Source organism: Carassius carassius, chromosome 36 (genome assembly GCF_963082965.1).
Source record: "Carassius carassius chromosome 36, fCarCar2.1, whole genome shotgun sequence".
Taxonomy (NCBI): Eukaryota; Metazoa; Chordata; class Actinopteri; order Cypriniformes; family Cyprinidae; genus Carassius; species Carassius carassius.
This window is the reverse complement of record NC_081790.1, coordinates 25241633-25268186: the sequence shown is the minus strand read 5'-3', so window position 1 is coordinate 25268186 and position 26554 is coordinate 25241633. Positions and strand designations below refer to the sequence as shown.

The window sequence follows — 26554 nt, the reverse complement described above, 5'->3', positions numbered from 1 at the left end:
TTTTTTCCCAAAACAGCGTATAGGCCTACTACTGTTTCAGCTAAAATAGTCCAGTTTTGTATGTAATGTCAAAGTGGTTATATTTAGTTTAATTTTTTTATTTTTTTTTATAAGTTAATTTAGAAAAACGTTTGGAGCATTTATTTGTTCGTAATGTAAGTTTTTTTTTTTTAATGACCAAGTAAGTCACAAGTAATGACCAAGCGGCCAGCGGCAGACAGTGAGTTGATCATAGCCTATGTTTGCTCAATTTACCCTTCTTAAATCATCATGACTTGCCTAGAAAAAAAATCTATAGATATAAAACAGTTCAAGCATATCACAGTGTTAGTTTAAATGTTTAACCTATAGCCTAGAAATGTGCACTATTAGACGCATAATCGTGTGTGCTTAGAGCTAAAGCGCGCTTTTTACAGGATATGGAGGCGCCTTCATTTTTGCTCATAAAGGTAAGAGTAATACATCACTCGGAACTGTAAAGGGTCTACTTTTATTTGTGTGCACTCACAACATCAACAAAACATTGTGCTTTTATAAAATAAAGGATACATTGGCCTACAGGATGCGCTTTTCTGCAATTTTGGCTAGGAGCGCTTCACAAAGATAGACTGAAACTCAAATACTTGCCTCACAGACTTGCTAAACACACAAGACCTTTTTTCCTACAAACTTAAAGCAGAGAGACCGGAAAGAAGAGAAATCTTCACTTCTTGTAACAGCGCCCTCTTCTGTTATTGCTGACATTAGCAGTATGTTTCATGTTTTGTTTTATTTTGTATAGAATTACTACTGAACTGTAGCAGATACATGTAGTATGGGATATTTTAACAAAGTTTTGAGGCACACAGACTAAAGAACATTACCTACAATGAAATCAAATGTGTAACTCCCCATAAATGTTCAATCTGAATGTATATGATTACATATTATATATATTACATACATACATACATATTATATATATATATATATATATATATATATATATATATATATATATGTATGTGTATATATATATATATATATATATATATATATATATTATGTATAAAATCATTGGAATGAAGTAGACTATTTTATAATGATCCACATTGCCCAATATATTGAATAATTTTACAAATGTTTTTACACCTTTCAAATGTTTTTAAAAAGTTGATCCTCTGAACTTTTCATTCTTCAAATAAAAAAAATAAAAAAAACTATATCACTGTTTCAACAAGAATATTGAGCAGCATATCTGTTTTCAGCACTTGCAGGGATGCACAATATTATCGGACCAATATCGGAATCGGCCAATAATGTAAATATCGGCATCAGCAAATAATGCCGATATGTCTTACCCAAAAGAAGAATGCATCGACTCACATGTGCTCACTTGCAATTAGGTCATTCTTGAAGCAAAGTTTTGCCTGAATGGTGATTGGATTCACTGTTTTGGATCGCTGCATTTAATCTGAGAATGCACGTACAGAATGCGTTAGGTGTAAACCATAACAGCAGGTGCAGCGGCAGCCTCCCCCAGGTCCTAAAGCCCTCAGTAAGGAGTTTCAATTCCGTAAAAAAGTCTTGACATTTGACAAGTATGGTAACTCATACTCGGAATTGGTGCTCTGCATTTAACCCATCCAAGAGCACACACACACATCAGTCAATTCAGTCACACACATCAGTCAATTCAGGGTTCAGTGCCTTGCTCAAGGGCACTTCAGTCATGGGTATTGAGGGTGGAAGAAAGCACTGTTCATTCACTCCTACAATACATACAACTCCTGCTGGCACTGAGACTCGAACCTGCAACCTTCAAGTCACAAGTCCAACTCTAACCATTATGCCACAAGTGTCCCTAGGGGGCGCTGTTGGCCTAATTCTAATAAAATTAAAGCAAAATACACAAATATTATTTAGACTGTTTCTGATTAAATAAAGCAGTAATTGATGCCATAAAATCATGATTATATTCTGATTTAAAGGTCAGAAGCTATAACTTACATGGAAAAAAAAAATCACCAACATGATACTCATATATAGGTATATAGTGGTATATAGCAAATTTTCAGTTTCCTGTCATTATAAAATAATTTTATAATTGTTTATTTAATTATAACAAATAAGTTCTTGTTAAAAACTTTGAAGAAAATGAAAAATAATTATATATCGTTGTACATTATAGGAATAAATAATATTTTAAATTACACTAGAAAACCAGTGTGTGTGTGAGATGGTCTAGAAAATAGAATAATAATATTTCAAAATATAGCTTTTTAAAAATATTTTACATAAATGTAGCCTTGGTGAGCTTAAGAGGCTTCTTTGAAAAAATAAAATCGTAAAAATGTAAATTTTATATATATATTTATGTGTGTGTGTGTGTGTGTGTGTGTGTGTGTGTGTGTGTGTGAAGTCTAAAATTTTTCAGGAACACGCAATTAGAATTGTGTAGAAATACCAGATTTGAGGCAGAATTCAGAATTATTATTTAGAGATGACCATAAGCCATTATTTATTGAAATGTGAAAGTCAAGCCATCATAATTAATAATTAGTTTCCAAAGCTAAAACTCCTGCTAATACTTTTCCTCGCCCAGTGACATTACACATACATAGCATGTAAAACACAAGATCAATTGGAAACCATAAGATTTCTTCAGCAAACGGAAAAAAAATCCTAAACAAATGGAGAATTACTCTCACGTCTTTCCACACAACGTTTTCACTTCATCACATAAGCTCATGACAAGTGAGCTCACAGAAGAACCAAGCTGGTCAGCAATAGAGAAATCATCCCACACATTACCGCCGCCTGATACAGATCTCACAACATCTGGCAGACAAGCACACATGCAACCTTTCAGCATCTTGCATCAAAAAAGGAAAACTAAGACATAAGCCGCGTTGTGCTGAATCTAAAACATGCTGTTGCTTACTTAAGTCTCTAACAGGTTTGACAAGTATAATCCCTCTTATCATACTTCACAGTGTCTTCATAATGACGTACAGTACGAGCTGCATCACAATTCGGTCTTCACTTTGTGCATGAGGTCCCTCTGGTCAATCATTTCCAGCTGTCTGTTCCAGCGGTGGTAGGCCAACAGCGCTATATTCTTAGCTGCCACCGAGCTCATCTCCATTGCACTCCCAGCCCATTCCATTCCATTCAGGAAGTACAAGTTCTCGTGCAGCACCACCGGAGGCAAGCCCTGGGTGCTTCCGTAGTGAGGGTACGCCAACCAATCTGTGATCTGCACGGAGTAGTAGGACTTAAAAAGTGTCTTCAGTTCGCTCTTCTCCAGAGGTTTTGGGGAAAAGACCTTGTAGACACCGGCCTCTTGAGGCTGCTTTCGGCGGAAGCCGGAGGTTATGTTGACCGGACAGACGCTGGCGGCGCTGTTGAAGAAAAGTCCCGGAGTGTCTGTGGTCAGGATGCTGGAAAATGGGAAGAGCTTTGGGTCGGGGAAGCCGAAGTAAGAGCAGTTTAGGTAGCCGTGGATGATGGAGGCCACCGTTTGGTGATAGGAGCCTGCTATTTCTGGAAGTTGTGGCTCAAAGCCTTGGAATGAGATGCCTGAGTTGAAGTTTTCCTGGAGAGGCGTCGCTACTACTACAATGTCATAGAGCTCCGATGACTTTTCATTTTCAGAGTCGTAGGTGAGCTCATATTGTTGGTAATCTCCTGAAGAAAAAAAATATTGTTAAGTGTACATTCTGCTTTTTTACTCAATGTAAAGTATATTACTATATCAATTAGGGCTGGACGATTAATGGAATGGAATCAGAACCAAAATTCAGAACCTCCGATGTGACATAATTGTCCCGTTTTGGTTATCTTAATCTTATTCATACTTTCCCCTTAAAAACATACTACCGTAGTAGACGTGATTGTTGCGCTTGCGTCTTTCGTAGCATCTCACATTATTATTATCTACTTTTCACATTGCATCATTTAAACTAATATTCATTTACAAGAGATGCAAGTTATTTGCTACTTTTCACGTGACAAAATTTTAAATGTATTTTGTTCGCAAGAGATTCTGATTCATTTCTACTTTTGACATGGCAATATTCATTTGTTTGCAAAAAATTATGTACTCTTTCATTAGAAAAACAAAATCCCACCTTTAATAGTTGATTATATTTACAGTACAAACCTTTAATGAACTATGAGGGCAAAGAAAAAAAAATTCAATAATCCTTAAAGTGTTCAATTAATCAAGGTTTTGATTTTAGGTCATACCGCCCAGCCCTAATATCAGTCCATAAGATCAGCAGCAAGGCAGCATTGTTCAGTGACAAACCAACTCTAAATCTTTACGATTTGGTGATGTGATCTATTAATTCATTCAAATACACATTAAATTAAGGTCACAATATCTCCTATGATAAACATGGTTTCATTTTGAAATTAAAATTAATTTTGATATTTTGGGGTTGTTTGGTATTTATGCAACAATGTCAAAGTTTTAGTGTGATACAACTGACCTGATTCAATTTCATGTTGATTAAAAAAAAAAAAACGATACACTGTTATAAAATATCAAAATTATATTTATGAATAGGGTTGCAAAAAGGTGGAAAATTTCCAGTAAATTTTGGAAATATTTCAGAAATTTTGGAAACTTTGCAGGAGTTTCTGGAATATTCCAGGGATTTTTGGAAATTTTCCATCCCTTTGCAACACTATTCATGAATTATATATTTATGTTGACATCCACATATTTCAGGTCTGAAGAAAACAACATATACATTTCTTCTTGATGATTATTAAATTGTCATTAAAACATCAAAACCATTTGAATCCAACATGAACACAAAGAGTACATTTCTAAGAATTTAGCGTATACATTTGAAGTTAGATTCTTGTTGAGAGAAATGTAGCATTCCATCACTTTCTCAACAATGGATCCTCTGCAGTGAATGGGTGCCGTCAGAATGAGAGTACAAACAGCTGATAAAAACATCACAATAATCCACAAGTTATCCAGACCATCAGCTAACATCTTGTGAAGTGAAAACTGTGTTTGTAAGAAACAAATCCATCATTAAAGCATTTTATCTTCTAACTTCTGGCCCAAATACGAGTCCATTCCCTCATTTTCTCACATAAAAACCACAGATATCACTTGCAAAGTGTGCTTGATCTATGCATATTTCAACAGGGTCTGGCTGCAGACTTGCACTCTCAGACACTTGCGCTTCCGCTAGCGACGTCACTTGCAGTCTTTATTTTTGATTTTGTTCTTTTTTATTTTTTTTTTATAACTTTTTGTTTGAATCTCTCAACATTTTACAACAGTGGCGTAATGTATTAAAACATGTACAGGCAAGCAGGTGAGCCCAGAATAAACGCAACATGCAAAGTTTTGCGTTAAGCATTTTTCCATATAGAATAAACTGTACAGATCTTTTATATCGCTGTCTTTGTCCATTAAGCTACATTATGTGTTTTATTTATAATGATTTTCTATAGGAGGAAAACGTTTAATGTACAATTTAAAGCATTGGGTTCTGTACTCGTCTGCTTGCCGGTATGGAGTAGATCCTTTTAAAATCACTTAATGCATTTCATAATGCACGTTCATATTTGATGCTCTGTATATACTTTGAGTCAACAACAAGACATATAGACTAGGCCTACTGACTTGTCTTTATAATCTTAGTCCTGGTATGGGAGGATAAAGTTTGCGCATTTTGTTCATAGCAGTCTGCTTGGCTTGCCTTGTAGCACATTAAATAATAACTATATAATCGAAATTGGTCTTTTAATTGAACTTCATGTATCTTAATACATTACGCCATGCTAAGTGTTTATGTTTTTCTACAGAAGGGAAATGCTTAGCGAGAGACTTGGCACGTGCGTTCATATTCTGCTTTTCTGTGGCCACAGATTTGTTTGTCTTGTCTTTTTCATGCGGGACCTGGTACTAATTTAGTTTTAATCGTTTAAATCACCACCACAGTGTCTCGTCTCCATTGGCGACACACACACTTTGAGTCGATTATGACTTCTATCAACGATGGAGAAGATTTATTGTTTAACTGATGGTTACGTAGAATACCTGTTGATCGGAGGGTAATGGCTGTAACTGGACTTGGGATGAGATTAGCTCTTGCTAGTTTAAGCAGTCCCGAGCAAACCAGCTTGTTTCCTCCCTCCACAGCCCAGAGATTGGCCTGTGCCCCAGCCAGAGACACAGCACCTGTCAAAGAGGAGCAGAGGACTCAGAACAGACATGAAACCAGCTGCTGAGAAGACAACTATGACGGCCAGATCAATTTATGAGTATTATACTACTATGTGCTTTGTTTCAGGATGATTCTGAACTTTCTCTTCTCCTTTTAGCCTCATAACACAAAACAAGGTGTCAAATCATGAAACTCGATTCTTTCTTTTTGTTCTCTTTAAATAAAACTGTGTCCAAAACACATTCATTGAAACCAATCAACAAAACCTTCAGGGTTTTTTTTTATTATTAACATTTATTTTTTCACACAAAGTCACAAAATTATTAATAAAATTAAACTATTATAGAAAAATATACACTACCATTCAAAATATTATTTTCATGTTTTTTGAAAGAAGTCTTTATTGTTCTTCTTCTTGTTAAAAATACTGTACAGTAAAAATATCTCTTATTACAATTAAAATTAAAATTGTATTAGCTCTGAAAATATATCTGAATATATTTTAAATCATTCTAATGTTGATTTAGAGCTCGAGGCACATTTCTTCTTATTATCAATTTTAAACCGATTTAGCTGTTTTAGATTTTTGTGGAAACCCTGGTATATACATGTGTGTGTGTACTTCAAGATTCCTGAATAGAAAGTTCAGAATCATATTTAATTTGAAATCTTTGTAACATTATGTCTTCCACATTTAATAAATTGAATGCATTCCTGCTGAACAAGTAATAATAATATAAGTAGTAATAATATAAGTAGTAATTCTACAACAACAAAACTCTCTGACCCCAAACTTCTGTTTTTGGTGCAAAAACCTATTATTACAATATTAAAATACAAAGCAAAATTAAAATATTTTGTTTCTATTTAATGTTTTATCAGGATCACTATACATACTATATATATATATATATAAAACTATAATTGTGATTACTACACTATACTAGGTGATTATTAATCAGTGAATAATTTCATCAGTAGTTCATCAGTGGGAAGATAGAAAAAGAAACTGAAACTAAAAGAATTAGGGTTTATTTTTAGAATATAGAAGTGTATAATAGTGCAAAGCTTAGTGTATCATTCTAATAACCTATCAAGGATGTGCAATGCATACCAACAAACGCAGGGATGCTGATGTTCTGGCCGTAGTTGACCCTCATGATCGGGGCAATGACTTCATCAATGAAGCGCTGGGAGACGCCCAGCTCTAACAGAGACTCGGAAAGTGAGCGGCGGGTCATGTTGATGAATCCTGAACCCCCGAGAGAGTGCAGCAGCTCTTCTACTGAACTGAACGCATAGCCATGGGCCTGGTATTTATAGATTCTGGCAGAAAAATTAACAGGAGAACGTGTTAAAGCAAATGAGCAGAAGAGAGGATGATGGTTCCCCAATTCAAGTACCTACATACAATTTTTGTCATGCTGATCAGAATATAAAAGGATTATTTGGTTGCATCTGACATAGCTATTGATCATTCACAAAGATTTCCTTGCTTTCCTTCATTTGGGACATTCTCAAAAACATGCTGGACAACACAGACCATCAGGTTTAGTGCGAAGCTGTGGAGCCTTCGTTCCTCAGTGTCAGAAAACAGGATGTTTCAGCCTTCCCCTCACCTCATGAACTTCTCCATGATCTCCTCCACCCACATCTGCAGGCGGATGAAGCTGATCCCATAGCGCCACCACAAGCGAAACAAATCCAACAGATACCAATCCGTCTCCTCCAAAATAAACTCGTCTCCATTGAACACTGCTGTTTTCCCAGCCACACTCTTTCTGTACTTCAGCCCTGTGGACGGGTGACATGAGAGACTGCATAAAGCACTGAAGAAAACAAATCCCATTACTCTAAATATGAGAAATATAAGAAGTCTCTGCCAAGACTGTTGCTCATAACTAGCATTAATTCAGTCAGTGATTACTAAATGATATATTTCAGCAATATGTTATGAATGCAGCTCACCCAGTTGCTGGACAAAGTCTTGCATGTGTAGGTTGAGGGAATGAATGATGGATCCCCCGGACTCGTAGTCCTGGTGGTTCACTGTGACTGTAGCCAGACGACCCCCGACTGACCCTTTCTCAAACACATCTATTCTCACTTCCGGTCCGAAATGTTGCCTTAGGAAGTGAGCTGTAGCGGTTCCTCCGATTCCAGCTCCAACAACAGCTGCAAAAACGACATCAGACTGCATTATCATGGGCTCTTTTCTTTACAATGACTTGTATTGCCGAATAATTCATATCATGTACATTTGGCCTAACGTTACCTATTTTAGAAGGCGGGGCACCATCCAGTTTAGCAAAATCCGGATCCGCCAATACATGCACAAAAGAAAGAAGAACAAATAGATAGTGATTCATGTTTGTTTCTAAGAGACGAAACTCCTTTAATGAACAGAGGATGCACGCGCTGTCGGGCTGAATGCATGCACGAGCCTTTGTGCAGTTCTTCTCAACTCTTGGCGGTTGTGATACTGAAAAAAACGCTAAATATCTGATGATTTAGATCAAGTTCGTTTCGACAGAAGAGTAAAAGCTATTTGCGTTAATAATTGCTTGCTATTTGTCTACCGCACGACAACAAGAGCGCATGATCTTGCATGTGCACGCTTTTCACCAATCAGAGCGAAAGATATTCTCTTCTGGCCAATCAGAGCAGTTGAAACTTATACTCGACCAATGGGAGTAGAAGAAACCTTCTTTCTTCCGGGATGCAATGAATCCTGATAATGGAAAGGGTTTCTTCAAAAGTACTGGTCAGAGGTGTAATTTTTATTGAAAGTTAAAAGCGATTTCGGCGACTTGCCATCAATCACACGACCTATTTTTAAAACACAAGACATTTTAAAATAAGCAATATGACTGACAGATAGAGAGTGTTTCCGTATGGCTAAAATGGGGCTGGCCACTCCCCCGACTCTACTAACGTTAATATGGACAGTAGGACATTTGTGTGTGAAATCAAAAATGGGCCTAACTTAAATTACGCTATGCTTTTTAAAAATAAGTATAGTCAACAAAAAATAAATTACCGGCAAATTGTATGTAAAATGTCTTAAAATGAGAACTAAGCTTAAACAAGGGAAATTTATTAAACAATTAAATTAAATTATGTGCAATTAATATAAATAAAATGACATTAAAATATAATATGAAATTAAATAACTGAACAGAGAAATGTATTTTTGAAATAAATTGCATGAAATGTATTTATTTATTTGTTTTTTTAATTTAAAAAAAAAAAAGCTTAAAGGGATAGTTCACCCAAAACTGAAAATTCTGTAAATAATTACTCACCCTCATGTCATTCCAAACCCGTAAGACCTTCGTTCATCTTTGGAACACAATTTAAGAAATTTTTGATGAAATCCGAGAGCTTTCAGACCTTCCCATAGACAACAAGGGTCCTTACACGGTCAAGACACAGAAAAGTACCAAGATGATCAACAGAGTAGTCCATGGGACATCAGTGGTTCAACTGTAATGTTACGACGCTACAAGGGTTGAAAGGGTTTTCACAACAAAACCCGCCCAATTGCTATTCAAAACTGGCCCAAAACTAGCCCAATTGCATTTCGAGGGGGTCCCCCGATAAAAATTGCATTCCGCTGTATAAAATACAAGTTTTTTTGGTGGGGTTCCCCTGGTAAAATGAGCATTTCAGGGGCTGATTATCACGTTATTGGGGTCACTTCAATCCGCGGTTGCGTCAATGCTACTGCCATGAACACACATCCACAAGTGACGCAGTATACAAGAAAATGTGTCATAAAGTAGTTATTTTTGTTTTGTTTGCGCAAAAAAGTATTCTCGTAGCATTGTAACATTACAGTTGCACAACTGATATCACATGGACTACTTTGTAGATAATCTTTGTACTTTTCTTGATCATGTAAGGACCCTTGTTGTCTATGGGAGGGTCAGAGAGCTCTTGGATTTCATCAAAAAATATCTTAAATTGTGTTCCAAAGATGAACGAAGGTCTTATGGGTTTGGAACAACACAAGGGTGAAAAATTAATGACAGATTTTTCATTTTTCGGGTAAACTATACCCTTTAAACTAAGTGTTTCTGTTAGATGGCCATCAACGGGAGTGTTAGTTGTTAGTTAATTCTGGGTCAAATAGAAATTCCCTTTTAGCCACCTGGTTTCTTAGAGGCTATGTTTTTTCCTGCTAATTTCCCAAACAAAGATTATGCTCAAGATTAAAAGGGATTTTCATAGAAAATCATAATGACCGGTGCCAGGAACAGACTTGATACATGTCCAGGAAATATTGATGTGGCCATACCCTGTAGACCTAGAATAGATCACACTAGAGTTTTAAAAAACAGCTTTAAAAAAAAAAGACTGAACTGAATGTTTATTTGCAGCATTTCAAACATTGCCTTAAAATGCTACAGTAAATAAAGATTATTATTATTATTATTATTATAATCTACACATTCCAGTTATTAAAATTTTTTCTTAAATTTCATGTATCATGTGTAGGGTACAAATCAAAATTCATAAATTCAAGTATGTATATGTATAATATTCCTGAACAGAGGAGGAAAAACAGCATGAGCTATGACACCATAAGTCATACAGTTTTTTTTCCTTTGTTCAGGAATATTGTGTATATATATATATATATAAACACTATAAAGGCAGTTTATACAACCTAAACTGTGCTATTAATCTTGGATTTGACACGTTTGCACTTTTAAAGGGCAGTGTTTATTTATACGCTTTCTTCTCGTCACGAGTGGCCCATGACTTCAGGTCATCTGGAGCCTGTGATGATCTGACTCACTTCCTCTGTCATGTGAGGAGAGAGAGAGAAACTCTGTGGCGCAACATGGGGCCACTGACATGATATGCAAGCACACCGAAAAATCATGATGGCTGATGTCATAAGATACTATAAAAACATCTAAAGAAAAGTCATTCCAGGATTTGCAAAATGGTTTCTGACGTTTACCGTCATGTTGTGCTGTTGTAACGGTAAAGAAACAGTAAATGGCCGGCCTACTTTCAATGGAAATGTTTTTAGAATTCATTGGTTTTTGTTGAAAAATAACAACACAGGGCATTCTCGTATACGGGCAAGGAAATGCGTTAAAGCATGAAAACCAGAATGATCTCCAGAGCAGGAGGTCTGATATTCGGCAGTGTTTTTGGTACCCTTGGAAACTAGGCCGAAAAGAACTCTCGTATGTATAAGGAAAGTGAAAAAAAAGTTAATCTAATAACAGCCATATGACGGTTAGCAAAGACGAGATCTCGCACTCTTGATTGGCAAACCGAACAGGGTTAGGATTTCCCCGTCTCAACCCACGGACTTTACAGAGCGGAAATGGTGCGTTAAATACTTAACCAACATTTCCTCCTGCACTGGCGGTTGGGGTTTTCTCAACACCAACGTCGCTCACACGTAGCCTAGTCTACAATAACAGCCTATTGATGGAAAAACAATGTTATTCGATCAACTTTATCCATTAAACACGATTGCAACAGCTTGTGCTTCTGGTGGTGTGACGTGGGTCTATTATCATGGGCTGCGTGTTGTGCAATTATGGCTATCTTTGCACTTTGAGCAAAATGGATAGCAGTGGGACTTTCCCATGACTATGTGTGTAGTGTGGAACAAACGCCCATGCAAATGAGAGAGCTAATCGATCGGTTTATATAGGGATGCGCCGAGCGAGTAGGCGGCAGAAGAGCTTTTCTGCATGTGTCTTATCATTCGCTGCAGGTGCATGAGAGACATGATTCAGCATCCTCAATCTGGTACTGGTACCGAAATGACTCACCAACAACAGATGATGTGGACCTGTCGAGAAAAGAGTGGAAAACTAAAGAGGTGAGTGATAAAAAGCAGATAAATGACAGATGTGCATGTGGGTTGAAGAAGTAAAAAAAAAGAGAAAGTATCACGAGTAATTCCATGGGAAAGGTATTATCGTTGCATTTCATGCACTCAAGATTCAAAAAAAAGTTTAAATGTTTTGGAGGAATTTTACAAATGTATCATTTATGATGCCAGTTCTTTTATGTCTAATAAATGTTGAAGTAAAACACATAATTTAGTGACATGTAGCATATGGGAAGCAATTTGTGAGGTATATTTTCAGTAGTTTTATATATACTATAGTTCAAAGTTATAGTTCTTTTTAAAGAAGTAAATTGTTTGTATGTTTATACTATTGATGTTAATATGCAAGGGTGCATTAATTAATCCGAAAAGTTAGTAAAGACTATTATCATGTTACAAAAGATTACTTTTTAAAATAAAAAGTTGTTCTTTATCCTCAAAAACATAAAAAAATCTTACACAGCCCAAATGTTTTATATTGTTAAACAGGATTTTTGTGTGCCACTTTAAGAATAGACAATAATACAAGCCAGTAACAATAATGTAAATCATATTACAACATTTATTTGTCGTAAAAATTATTTTGAGAAACTGTAAAGATATAAGAAATAAAAGTCAGCATGAGTTGTCTAGAAACAAATTTCAACCGACTGTAAACATTATTTAAACTATACTTTATCATAGGGATTCATCTTAGTTTTATTTGTTTCTTGCAAGGCAGTTGAACTGAACTTGACAAATGTTAGTAGGATGCATCTGAGCATGCAGTACTTTCAACAAAATGTTCTTGAACAAACACAGAATTGCTGGAGTCATGATGAGGAACAAGGAAACCCTAGACAAAAATCCTGCTACACGGGAGTCGAAGCAGTTGTGTGACACATTTTACCATCTAAAAAAAACTAATCTTATCACACATGAGAAATGATCTACTTTTGTTGGGTGATTTTTATTGACATTGTACCTTTAAGTTACGTTTAGTTTTTTGCTTAGGTCAAATAAAATGACCCACTTGATGCATTTGCAGTAGATCTGAATGGAGCTCTTGGCTTTGAGAACTGAATTCCAAGGGTGTCTGTTGTATATTCAGCCCACGGAGTTCAGTTCTTAAGTTTGGATGCTCACGGCATCAACGCTGACCTACGACCTGAACCAAAACGCCTGCTTCTGGACTGGATGGTACTGATGCAGTTTATTATGCAAGGTTTTTTTTTTGTCCTCTTCTTTCAGATTAGAGATGACCGCTGTTTTTATTCTTAATGAATTAGTTACTAGTTTGAATTATTAATCAACTTTGTATTAAGAGGATTCTATGAGGTTGTGGATAATCATGTCTCGAATTTAATAGAAAGCTAGTGCCCAGACTTGTAAGTGAAGAACTTGTTTGGTGAAAATACTCCATTGTATATTTTTATACTTTGTTGATGTCGAGACAGAACGATAGCATGAAAACTGTGTTTTTCTTGTGATAAAGAAAATAATTCAGCACAAATGACAGTTATATTAAATATTCGTTTTTTATTGTAATACTGATTAACGTTTGTTGTGAAATGTTGTGGGGAAAAAAAGTATATCAGTATGATATACGATATGCATTTTTATTCTAATTTTACATTTTATTATTCGTTATTAACTTTCAGTGCTTCGTTAAAACTGGTTCACTAAAATACTTTGAAGTTTTAAAATAATTTTTTGTCAGCGTCAAAATTGAGATTTTCATCAAATTTTCCTACATTTTATTACCAAGTTGCTTTAAGAGTTGATAACCAAAATAACAGATGCTTTTTATTTTATTTTTTATACTCTTATCTGATGGCCAGTTGTTAAATCACACTCAGTTCTTGGCATACTTAAAATAAAACCTCCAAATGTCCTGTATTGTCAAAGATGGCCTGACAGGACTAAAAATAATTTATTTATGATTAAATAGTAATTTGTTTTTAGATATTTAATCAAAATAGTACATTTCAAAATGAATAAACTACTAAAAAAACTTCAGTGTCTCTTGTTGTTTACAGCGTTCTTTTAAATGATGTCAATATTCTTAGTAATCCATTTTCTATTGTAAATGCATGCTGTGAATGATTCATTCAAGTTTCTTGCTTTATTTTCTTTTTTATTTTTATTCTTTTAATTTTTGACCTTGTAACTTTTATTCAAAATCATAGATTTATCTCTGCTGAATCAAGCTCATATCCAGACCTGCCTCCATCAAGGTAAAGGGATAGTTCACCCAAAAAATATATATATTTTTTTCATAATTTACTCATCCTCAAGTTGACCCAAACCTGTATGAGTTTCTTTCTGCAATTGAAAAAAAAAAGAATATTATATATATATATATATTTTTTTTTTTTTTTTTTTTTGAAGAATGTCAGTAAAAAAAAGATGATCTTCTTCTATTTGGAACAATTTAAGGGGGAGTACATGATGACAGAATTGATATTTTTATTTTAGGTAAACTAAACAACAGAGCAGAACACCCTACATTTTTCTTTTTCAATAATCCACTGAACTCAGATAAGTCACAATACAGAAAAAAGGCCCTTTCGGTATTTCTGTTACATCACAACCCTTAACTCATGCAGTTTGTTTTACTACTTGTTTTTGTATAGTAAGTGATTAGGCTCTTTTGATTTGGGCCTTTAATCGTCCACTCAGAACACAACATGATAAAAAAACAGAACACTTTAGCAACCACATAACAGCACATTAAAAGTGTCCAGAACCCTCTAGCAAATGCGGAGTAACAGATTAAAAAATGCCCGGGACACTTTAGAAACCACACAGCAACGTGCTACAAATAGAAAGCCCATAGAAATGAACTGGCGGTCACCCAAAACACGTTAGCATTGTGGTAGCGAGTTCTAAACAGCCATCCTCAAGGTTTTCATTTGAATCAATAATTGCCTGAAAAAGAACGCATAGACTCTTATAGTCTCATACAAGGGTTAGTTAACGAAAACTAAAACAATAAAAAATGTTACTTGAAATAAGATAAACATTAACTGAATTTTATTTTATTTCAGTTAAACTGAAATAAGTAAATAAAAATGGTATTGAAACTCTTTTTGCTTGTAAATTTCACAAATAATTATAAAGAAACACCATAAAACATGAAATTTTGAAGTAGAAAGTCTGAAATAGTATTTTCTTAATACACACTCCAAAAGTCATAATTTTATTTAGTATAAAATTATATATTAAAAGTATATAGTTTATTTTACAGTGCACTGAAAAAAACAACAAAAAAAAAAGCTTTTTTGAAGTTGCAAAAAAAAAAAAAAAATTATTTGAGTACATTTTACAGGGGAGAAAAAAATACTATTTCAGTTGTTCTATAAGACAAAATATACTAAATATACCACATCCAATACATACTACATAACTAATATATATATATATATATATATATATATATAGATATATATAGATATATATAGATATATATAGAAGACTGAAAATGACAAAAAAGACAACATTTTCAACTAAAATTAAATCTAAATCAACATATAAGTAATAACACACAGGAATGAATGCTTTGTGTATTTACAAAATATCAAGTTTATTTAAAAAGTAACAAATCCATGATATAAGGCTAAGTTTAATTGCCTGATTTTCAGAAATTTTTCTTCCCCTCTCTCTCTCTCTCTCTCTCTCTCCCTCCTTCTCTCTCTCACACACACACACAAGCTCACACACACACAAACTCTCTCTCTCTCTCTCTCTCTCTCTCTCTCTCTCTCTCTCTCTCCTTCTCTCTCTCACACACACACACAAGCTCACACACACACAAACTCTCTCTCTCTCTCTCTCACACACACACACACACACACACACACACACTCAAATGCATTGTGGGTGTCCATTGGAAAAATCAATGTGTGTGTTCAGCTCATTATGTTGTGGCAGTGCAGAGAGGAGAATCTGGCGCTGTGAGTGTTAGCCTTTTCATATGCTTATCCACACAGATGGCCTCTTTTCCGCATACCCAGGGACCAGCTATTGATTAAGCTTCTGCTATAAAAAAGGACATAATTACATATGAGACTCTGAAGGAAACCAGACACGGAAGCTCAGCTATATGCTATCCTGTAAATGTCTCTATCAATCAGTTGAGATGTGAATTTTTGGCTTGCATTTCTAAGCTTACATGTCACACACACTGCATTCTGTCCCAAAGAGGAAATAAGACAAGCGTGAATCGCTGCTTCCTGGCAGTGACCTCATCAAAGGTCATGTTTACATTTCCCTTGTGCAACAGAACTATTGTGAGATACACACACAGGGAGGTTTTATCAGAATACATAACTATTTGCTTCCTTTAACCCAAGAGAATGGTGTAAACCAGCTTCAACTTAATGTGAACTCTTTTATAATAATCAACAAGAACATACAGTAAGTGCAATTTTGTGCTCCAGTTAGACTGGGCTTTTGAGTATGCTGCTGTATAAATATCTAAATTATTTAGAGATTGTGGGCAGTTAAAAATTCATATGACATATTATGGTACTTTGTTTACAGTGATGAGCATTAGCAATGTACACACTAGAAAAGCCCTTTGTGCTGCTTATACCTATGACAAACTATTTGTGTTAAGGTGATTTTTTTAGTTTATGCTTACAGTCTTTTTTACTCCTCAGCTTCACTGTTTTTCCATATATATTAACTTTTGATGACCACAAACTGACACATACATGTTCACATTTATTTATCTATATTGTTCTGTCATTTAAAATGTGCCACTTGTTGTTATTTGTTAACTGTTTACCTTAAAGGCTTGCTTAATGTGTCTTTTTAATGTGAATAAATGGATTTATCTGGCATATTTTGGGTCCACTGGGTTGTATGTAAGGATGTGGATGGAAAACTGAAAGGTTGTAGGTTTAAATCCCACAAGGCTTGAACTTCTCATAGGTCACATGACCTATTTATACTACACATGCATACTTGCACAGACTTTTCTAAATGTAGGGCTATGTCCTTCAACAAATGCAATGCCCACTCTGATGGTACGGGATTTATACTTTCTGTGAGATCTTTTTGCCAGCAGGTGCAGATAAGTCACGAAAGTGTGGACTCAGAGGAAGACCGTGAGGGTTTAGGGTGGCATCTGGGATGCAGGCCTACCATTTGGTACAAAGCCTAAGTGCATCATCCGGATGTTTGAAGTGCACTAACTGATTTATTCAGGAAGTAAACTACACCTTCACTTTATTGCTCAGAGATGCACAATGGTTTACAATTCTGACTTCAACTTCTTTTTGTTGGAAACTGTGGGAGCGCAGGGCACAAACTAACGTAGGGTTAGTTGTAACACACATGGTTTCAATATTTCTAGCATAACAATATTTACAATATCTATGCTGTTCTATGACATCAGCGATATAATTTACACAATTTACTTTAATGCATTGTTGAAATTCAAAGAATTGAAAGAAACCACAGGTGAATAAAGATTGAAAGTCAATGTGTAATGTTTAAAGAATTGTAAAGCATTTTGGCTCATTTATGTGGGCCGTCCCAAGCGTGGTTGCAACGTGTTCATCGTCAAACTCCAAAATTAGAATATTTCTAATCCTTAAAATTAGAAATTAGCCATTATTTTATCTGAAAAAGTTAATAATTTCTTTTTTGACAAAATATTTTAATTTGTCTTGTGTATATATATATATATATATATATATATATATATATATATATATATATATATATATATATTTTTATTAAAGATCAGCATTTTAAGCTGTCATATTGTCATGTTTTAATGTGCCACACCTACGGGGCATGTTGTCACATTTCACTTTCATTTTTTGAGGGTAAATAAAGAAAAACATAGGCCTACACTGTAATTCTGAAACAAAGCGACATATCAGTACTAGACAAGTGTGAAATCACTGTGGATAAATAAATACACTCTGAACCCCATGTGGATTTACACAAACTGAGAAAGTTTTAAAAAAGTGTTAGTTTGAGCCAAGCTCCCCCTACAATCAATCAATCAATAAATAAATAGAATTCCTGCTCATAGGATAAATAAGAACCGGACAATTCACTCAACAAAATAATTAAAATTCACTGAACACACAATTTACAGTTTAATATTGTTAGTTTCCAATATATAAGGACATAAAAACATGATGAAAATCTAGCCAGCACACAGCACTAGGATTGAGCTCAGCAGTAGCTCGGCTCTTCGGAGGGTTTCCTCTGGATGACGCGGTAAATTCGAAGCCGCCAGTAGGCGGACAGACGCAGGAGCTTCTTTCAACAAACACCCCTCCCACCCTCCAGACTGGGGCAAAACAAGCCATCCTCCAGCGAGCGACGGGAGCAACACAGATGTCTCCTATCCGACAGAGACCGACATAATGAACGTGGGATAGAGCCATCACATATCCCCCTTCTTCACGTGTCCGTGAGCTGCACGAGGACAGTAAAAAAGTAAATCCAGTCAAAAGATGAAATGCTTCTCCCGGTACCTGCCTTACATCTTCAGACCGCCGACTAGCCTCCTCTCGTCCAGCTGTCACACCGAGGGTGAGTGAGTGAGTGAGGGCAGAGGATGCCAGAACCAGAAGCAGATGTTTGTTAATGTTTTTGGGTCGTATTTCGTTTGAAACGCGGGCTGTGAAAACAGTCGTCTACCTAGACAACATTTCGACATTTCATCCATCTAGACAACATTTTGGGGCATCATAGGCACGTTCGCGTTCAAATACTGTATATGATGCTCCATAGCGTTGTGTAGATTTCGAAACATGCTGCTAGTACTAAATTTGTGGTAACTCTGTTGTGGTTTTACTCTATTCGTAATTCTTCTTTTACTCTATTCGTTACTCTATTGTTTCAGACTACTTACATAAATATGCATATAAATATCAGTTGTATATATAACAACATATGCTATAACACAAGGCAATACAACGATGTTTGAGAAAAAAACTTTCTTTAAAAGTCTATATCATATTATATATTTACTGTACTGTACATGACGTTTCTAAAAATGACGTGTAATGAAGTAAGCTTATTCAGTCAAATAAATGTTAATCTTGAACATACTGTAACTAAAAGTATAACAATTATTCTTACCTTTAATTTATAAAACATCTATTAAAAATCACAGCAAAAAAGCCATACCACAACCTGAAGATGTAAATTTGTAGACTTTAAAGGCCTTTTAAAAGTATGAACTAAATCAGATGACAGTCCAGGAGACCATGTACCACAGGCTTTTCTGCAAATTTTTGATCATGTTCATTGTTTAGAGGTCTTCATGTGACAAATATGATAAATAGGGTTAGCATCTAAACTGAATAGGTTTCAGAACTATATTTAATAAAGAATATAGCGAATCAGTCTAGAAATTTAGCAGTTTTACATTTCACATTTACTTCAGAGAGTTACAGCCATCACGATATGACATCACACTCTAGGGCTATTGTTTTTAATAAATACAGAAGATAACAAAAAATTAACACACTGCAGGTCTGAATTCACTAAACTCAAAATTTTATAGGCAGCAGAATGTCTTCCTTCTTGCATGAGCTTGCTCTTCCAGTCTCCTGCATTCAGTTCTGTCAGTCAACTCATATGGAAATATGAGGTACAAAGTTATGTACAGACATTATGAGAACCCAATTGAAACATACCTTGTTCGTTGGCATCCACAGCAGCTTTAAACCAGATGTTGTTCTTAATAACATTTACATTGAAATCAGATATACTCTTATCCAGAGGGACGTTGTACTGTATTACAGGTATTTTTGTATATTATACATACATTTTATATTTTAATCTAAGGAGCTTCACATTTATTTTTTATGATATTTATTATAATATGTGTATTTTCAAAAATCTGTGAAATATAGAAAAATTTCATTTAATCTAATTACATTTAATCAGTTTGTATATAATCCAACATTATCTAATGCATGAGTAGGTTAATTTCAATTTGAGTTCAGCCGCCTAATTAAACAGTAACCTAGCATTTTCCCTTATAGAAGCACAAAATTGCATTTGCAAAGATGCAGTTTGGCCCGTATTACCTTCACACCTCTTTTCTTAGCTGTATATAGGACTGAATGGACCTTAGGGGGAAATACCTTGCTGGTGCAGCACTAGAGTTACTAATATATGAAGATATCTCTATAGGGCCCTGTAACAGTAAGTCTTGAGTTTCTGTCAGGAAAGAGATATTTCATTACAAACCCATCTCCAGAACGCTCCTCCTGTAGCCAACATATTGGACATGTAATACCATACAACACCTGCAGCTGCACATCTTCTTCTCCCATACTCATCTATCCACTCGCTCTCTTCCATTTGCCTTTGATTCCTCTTTTATCGGGAGGATGCAAACACTGGGTTATCATGTGGTTCTCAGAGTCTTGTGAAAGAGTTCCGTTGACTGTCTGTCTTCATGCATGGCTCTGTGCTTTCATCTCTTGCTGTCTCCATCTGTGTCTGCTGCTCAAGTCAGATCGATTGGATCTTAAAAGGTTACAGTCCCCTTGCTAGCAATGATGTATTACAATACTGTCTTATGCAGTCCTATGTTACCAGTTTCTGTTTCTCTTTTGAAGTCCATTCTGGTGCCAGTGAGTTTCCTTTTATGAGACAAGCTTCTGAGCTCCATTGGGAATTTTTACAGTTTAAGGCTACATTGTACTTTTGTCTTAATTAGAAATAAATAAATCAATGTAAATGTCAGAATTCAAATGCTTTTGCTGATCACATGCTGGACTACAATACTACAAGTGAAGCTTGTTTGTGTGTGTGCTATGAAGATAGGTGAAAATAAATACATGAATTAAATACAATATAATGAAGAAATGTATTTAATAGTATAAGTGCTGTCAAATGATTAATACACACATATGCATATTAATATTTAAGAAAAATAGGTTCTGTTTATATATTAAATATATTTATCAGTAATATGAAAATAAATATATACATGCAAATATTTTCTAAATACAGTTTATACTGTCTGTGTGTCTATTTATATATATTCATAATAAATATACACAGTAAACACACATATTATGTAAACAAAAACTTTTTGATTATTTATTATTTTTTGATTATTGATTATTTTTTTAAGTATTTTGGATGCGATTAATCGCTTGACAGCACTAAATAGTAAATATATTAGGTAAATGCAGGGTTCAAACAAGAGATAAAAGGCAAGTTTTATAAAGTTAAGAGCAGAGAGGGTGCAAATCACACACACACACGCGCGCAAATCAAATTTGAAAAACTTCATTATAAAATGTATATTCATTTACAACACATTAACAGCAGTAATAAGATATTCCTGTTGTCACTGCCTAGAGTTGTCATGGTAACATTCCAGGTGAAGGTAATAAGGAAATTAAGTTGCCTTTCATTGCTCCTTTCACCAAGTGCATTCCAGACGGCTTCATTATGACACACAAGTGCCCTTCTCCCTCCAAAGTCACCACTTCAAGGGCTCTGCTGTTCTAAGTGAGTATTGCATAAGGAAGCTCACTTCCAACTCGAATTTGCCAGATTCTTTCTGCATTCTCAGTGACCCAGAATCCTTCTGACAGTAAAAATACTGGGAGCTGTTTGTGTGTAAGAAAGAACACAGTCCTGCTTTTTGTTCTGAAACATGCAGCACAACAGATTAAATTACTAAATGAAAATACACACACTGGTGTGTCTTAGCGCTCTGTCAGAAAGAAGCTGGAACATGAAAGCAGTTGTGGTATCAGTGTATCAATACAATGGAAACTGAAAATTGAAACCATTTGAACCATTGAAACCAACACCACTGTGCAGTAGAAAGACCATTTTGAAATCAGTGCTACATAGAGACAACACTAAACTTCTTTTTTTTGTTCAACTTTTCAACTATCAAAATAAGTTAAAGCAAACTTTTTTACTTAATTTTTTAAGTAACTTAATTTTATAAGTTGCTTTAATATAATTGAAATTGAAATGATTTGTGCAACCACAAATTGATTATACTTGAAAACTTGAGCAACTTGGAGGTGGATTTTATTAATTTTTCAATGTAGGCGCCTGTTGTTGTTCCAGTCTCTGTTTTTTTTTGTTGTTGTTCCATCTTTAGTCTTGTTTTCTGTAAAATAATGGCCTGGGCAAGAGCTGAAAACTTCTGGAATAACTGATTTGTGCAAAACAAATTCAGTTTGCGTACAAAGGTGCTGTGTGGTTTCCTCTCAACAAAATAAACGCAACAAAAATGGTGAGAAAACAGCAGTTCGATCATACCCCCGATGTTTCTATAAGCTCTGCAACTTTTCATTAAACGCCAAGCTTTGTTTCGAACTTTGGCAAGCTGAAAAAACTCCAAATGAACTTCGTATTGACCTAATTTTGCTGATATGATGTCGTACATACCAGTTTGTTCGGATGGGGTAAGTATCAAAGCCCTTATTCTTTTTTTGTTGCTTTGTTCACCTCTTGTATATAAACAACTGCTTATTTAAATGTAAAGGTTGATCGACCATTTCTTCACTGCTGTTTCTTGCTGGTGCAGCTGATATGTTCACAGAATAATGCAAGAGAGATTTGTTCCGGGACCTCTTTGGTTTCTTTAACAATATTCTTATCAATCAGATGGTAGATATGGTGTTGAGGCTCGAACACCATTATCAGCTTATTATTTCCATCTGATTTCAAGGGTAGTTAATGGTTAGGGTTTGGGAAAGTGTTTAGTGAGTGCACAGTCAGTTGCTTTGTATAAAAGCATCTGCTAAATGACCACTTACTGCTAAAGATACCATCATACAGTGGTCACAAAGCATCCAACATTTCATGTGTAGAAGCAAAGGAGATGTTTTTGCATTGATTCATCCTAGGATACATTTGTATTGTACACATTTTACCTTCACAGATGCCTGGAATAACACTTGTGTTTACTGAGCATATCACAGACTTGCTGTTCAATTGGAGCATCTTAACACTTTCCTGTTTGGCCTTAAAAGTGTTAAGGAGTGAATGGAATAGGAGTTCAGGGATGTAAGGGAGAATGGGTTAAAGAAATCAGATAGGACAAGCTGAACTAACTCTGGTACTAGGACATGCTTTAGCGATGTCAGCAACTAAAGCACAGGAAAGAAATGAGGTAAGAGAGCAGCATGCATGATAGGCCAGTTGTGAATGCTTTGTATGCAGTCACGTTTTACATACCCAACATGTGTTCCCTTTCAGTCGGGCACTCTTGACGATCCGACGTGACATCTTTGTTCCCTCCTTCAGGGAACGAGGGTTACATAACTGGGACGATCTTCACTACTTTAGAATTAACAAACCTCAGCACTACAGCACTTACTTACACCCAAAAATTACAATTCTGTTGTAATTTACTGACACTGTAGATCCAAACTTAAAAATATTTTGAAAAGGAATACTTTAAAATGTCAGTGGAAGACAATGGTAGGGGTGAGTGATATCCCACATGGAAAAAAACTATATAAACATATATGTTTCAATATAGGTTTTGATATAGGTTTTTAATATATGTAACATATATAAAATTGGCCATTTTCCTATATTATATGTACATATATGTACACATATATATGTGCATACATATACCTATATAGGTACATACATTACAGACCAAAAGTTTGGACACACCTTCTCATTCAAAGAGTTTTCTTTATTTTCATGACTATGAAAATTGTAGAGTCACATTGAAGGCATCAAGAGCTATTTGACCAAGAAGGAGAGTGATGGGGTGCTGCGCCAGATGACCTGGCCTCCACAGTCACCGGACCTGAACCCAATCGAGATGGTTTAGGGGTGAGCTGGACCGCAGACAGAAGGCAAAAGGGCCAACAAGTGCTAAGCATCTCTCAGAGAACTCCTTCAAGACTGTTGGAAGACCATTTCAGGTGACTACCTCTTGAAGCTCATCAAGAGAATGCCAAGAGTGTGCAAAGCAGTAATCAAAGCAAAAGGTGGCTACTTTGAAGAACCTACAATATGACATATTTTCATATTTTATTTACACTTTTTTGTTATGTATATAATTCCATATATAATCCCACATGTGTTAATTCATAGTTTTGATGCCTTCAGTGTGAACCTACAATTTTCATAGTCATGAAAATAAAGAAAACTCTTTGAATGAGAAGGTGTGTCCAAACTTTTGGTCTGTACTGTATATACACGTATATAAGCACCTATATGTTCACCTATGATAGTAAAATTAAAATCCATAGCTGCTAGGCAACATAAATGTAGAAATGTACATTATTTATTTACTCAAGATCAATCAAATAGTACAAAACAAAAAATACGAGCTAGTATGACAGTCAAAAATGAGATATGAGCTACAAAATGACCAGATCCTGCCATTAGCTATATAGAAGACATATCTTGTCTGTATAGGGCTTATATGTGGATATGAAGAAGCAATACAGGAGACCTATATTTCCTGTATATGCACATATATGCACCTCAATTTTGCCTATATGTGACATATATACGCATATATGCAGCATATATGTGCATATACACTGCATATAGGCTTTATATATGCGCATATATCCACATATAGGTTCTTTCCATGTGGGATAACAAAAATAGTTGTATAAATAAGCCCAGACCAGAAAAAAAATGTTGTGTTTTGGAGTGACACTGCAATGTTTCATTTATGAAATCAATGATTCAAAGATCCAGATGTCTCAAATCACACTCTTAACCCTCGCAGTCTTCCTCTAAGGCCACACTTTTGTGATCTAATGCTGCTTTGACCGTTGGGTAGAGTTTTCCGTGGAGCTCATCTCAGTGTGGGCTCGGCCGCTTGGCAGAAGTGTGCATCTAGGGCACATTTTGTGCTATTTGAGACAGGGCCATAAAGACAGTTGCTTGCTTTGGTATGTAAATGAATCAGTTGTTTCGAAATAATTATTTTAATGAATGATTCAGTGAATCACCCATCAAGACAGACACTTGCTACCACCTACTGTCAGTTTTAGTGTCATATTTACTCTTCTATAACAGGCAAGTCAGCCAATTGTCCAGCACAAAAAAAAAAAAAAAAAAAATTATAGTTATCGAAAAATCCACCCACAATTTTTGGCCAAAAATGCACACACTTAGCCATTGGTAACCAAAACTGTGTACCAACATTCTTCATAAAATGTTCATACAGGTTTAGAAAAAAATTGAGAATGAATAAATGACAGGATTTTAATTTTTGGCTGAACTAACCCTTTAACACTCTAAATTTTCATTTTTACATTTGCCCTTCAGCACGCACCATGGCATAAATACATTATGTAAAATACATTATATATTATGTATTGTAGCTGCTTTTACTGATATTTTGCTCTTGTTGTGATTTGTTCATGATCTTTTCTATTAGTCATTTACTTATTATACTGAGTTCTAGTCATGTTTTCCCCACCAATAATAGCTGATGTGCAGTAATTCTGAAATAATAAAACCATTCTAGGAATTGCAAGGGCTGTTTTGGCAGCAAGATGAAATAGTTGGAAGTTTTTATGAATTGCATTCTGACATGTGTGGAATTTAGCTTGTGTTAAAGAGTATGAACAAAGAGGACAACAAGCAGAAGTAGTGTATAAGTATTTAGGCAGTATGTGAGCCAGTGACAGTATAGGGGCTGAAAAGCATCAGTCAGAACAAAGGAACCAGATTAAGCAGAGGTGGGTAGAGTACCCAAAAACTGTACTCAAGTAAAAGTAAAAGTACTTCTAGAAATATTTACTCAAGTAAAAGTAAAAGTACTAGTCTTGAATAGTTACTTGAGTAAGAGTAAAAGAGTATCGGATAAAAAATCTACTCAAGTAGTTAGTTACTAGTTACTTTGGGTCATATATACTGAGCCTATTTTTATTTAGATATATAGATAAAATGTATGTAATGTATGTGTGTGTGTATATAAATGTATATATTTCATCAGCCTTTACTCCAATTTATGTAATTTATTATAAAAGCTTGTCTGTTTACTTAAGTAACAGATATAGGTGTCATGCCATAACATATTTTTAATACGACTGACTTTATATTAAATGTGAATTTAACATTGAAAGTTAATGTGATATAAATATTGCTACTAATCTTTCATTGTTCAGAAAGAGAGCAAATAACATTTACATTATTAAAGATCATTTTCACTGACAGTCTAGATTTCAATCACTCTCAGAAACTCCCATTAAAATCACTGAAACTGTTAACACTGTGAAATCAATATCTTATTTACAGATTCGTACACACATCTGCACTTTGTTGTTTCTGACGAGAGAATTCGCCAGAAAGTGGTATTCAGTCAGCGAGCGAGTGAAGGAAGCACCGGCATTTTAGCGAAGACTCATCTGAACGCCTCTGATTGGCCAATGCTTTAATAAGCTCAAAAGAATCATGTGTGATTGGTTATAATGCGCAGTGCTGTAAAAACACATCTATCTCTGGCTCAGCGCCAGCAAGCAATCACAGATCTGAATTTAGCAGCTGATGATATGACTTTCTGAACGTACTCGCGCCG

General features: G+C 35.2%; 2 protein-coding genes across 2 annotated transcripts in view; one reads left to right on the top strand and one right to left on the bottom strand.

Moving 5' to 3' along the window:
• Positions 1–2469: 2469 nt before the first annotated feature.
• Positions 2470–8806, bottom strand: LOC132117476 (prenylcysteine oxidase-like). Its single transcript, XM_059526782.1, has 6 exons — positions 8455–8806; positions 8148–8354; positions 7799–7973; positions 7294–7505; positions 6053–6193; positions 2470–3669 (listed from the first exon to the last, which is right to left on the bottom strand). The coding sequence occupies exons 1-6, from the start codon at positions 8546–8548 to the stop codon at positions 3008–3010; spliced, it is 1491 nt and encodes a 496-aa protein (XP_059382765.1). The 5' UTR covers positions 8549–8806; the 3' UTR covers positions 2470–3007.
• A 9650-nt stretch (positions 8807–18456) lies between these two features.
• ppp2r2bb (protein phosphatase 2, regulatory subunit B, beta b) overlaps positions 18457–26554 on the top strand; it is a 77097-nt gene continuing 68999 nt past the window's right edge. Inside the window, exon 1 of the mRNA XM_059526795.1 lies at positions 18457–18585. Coding sequence (XP_059382778.1) covers positions 18507–18585 — 79 coding nt within the window. The 5' untranslated portion in view covers positions 18457–18506. The remainder of the gene's footprint in view (positions 18586–26554) is intronic.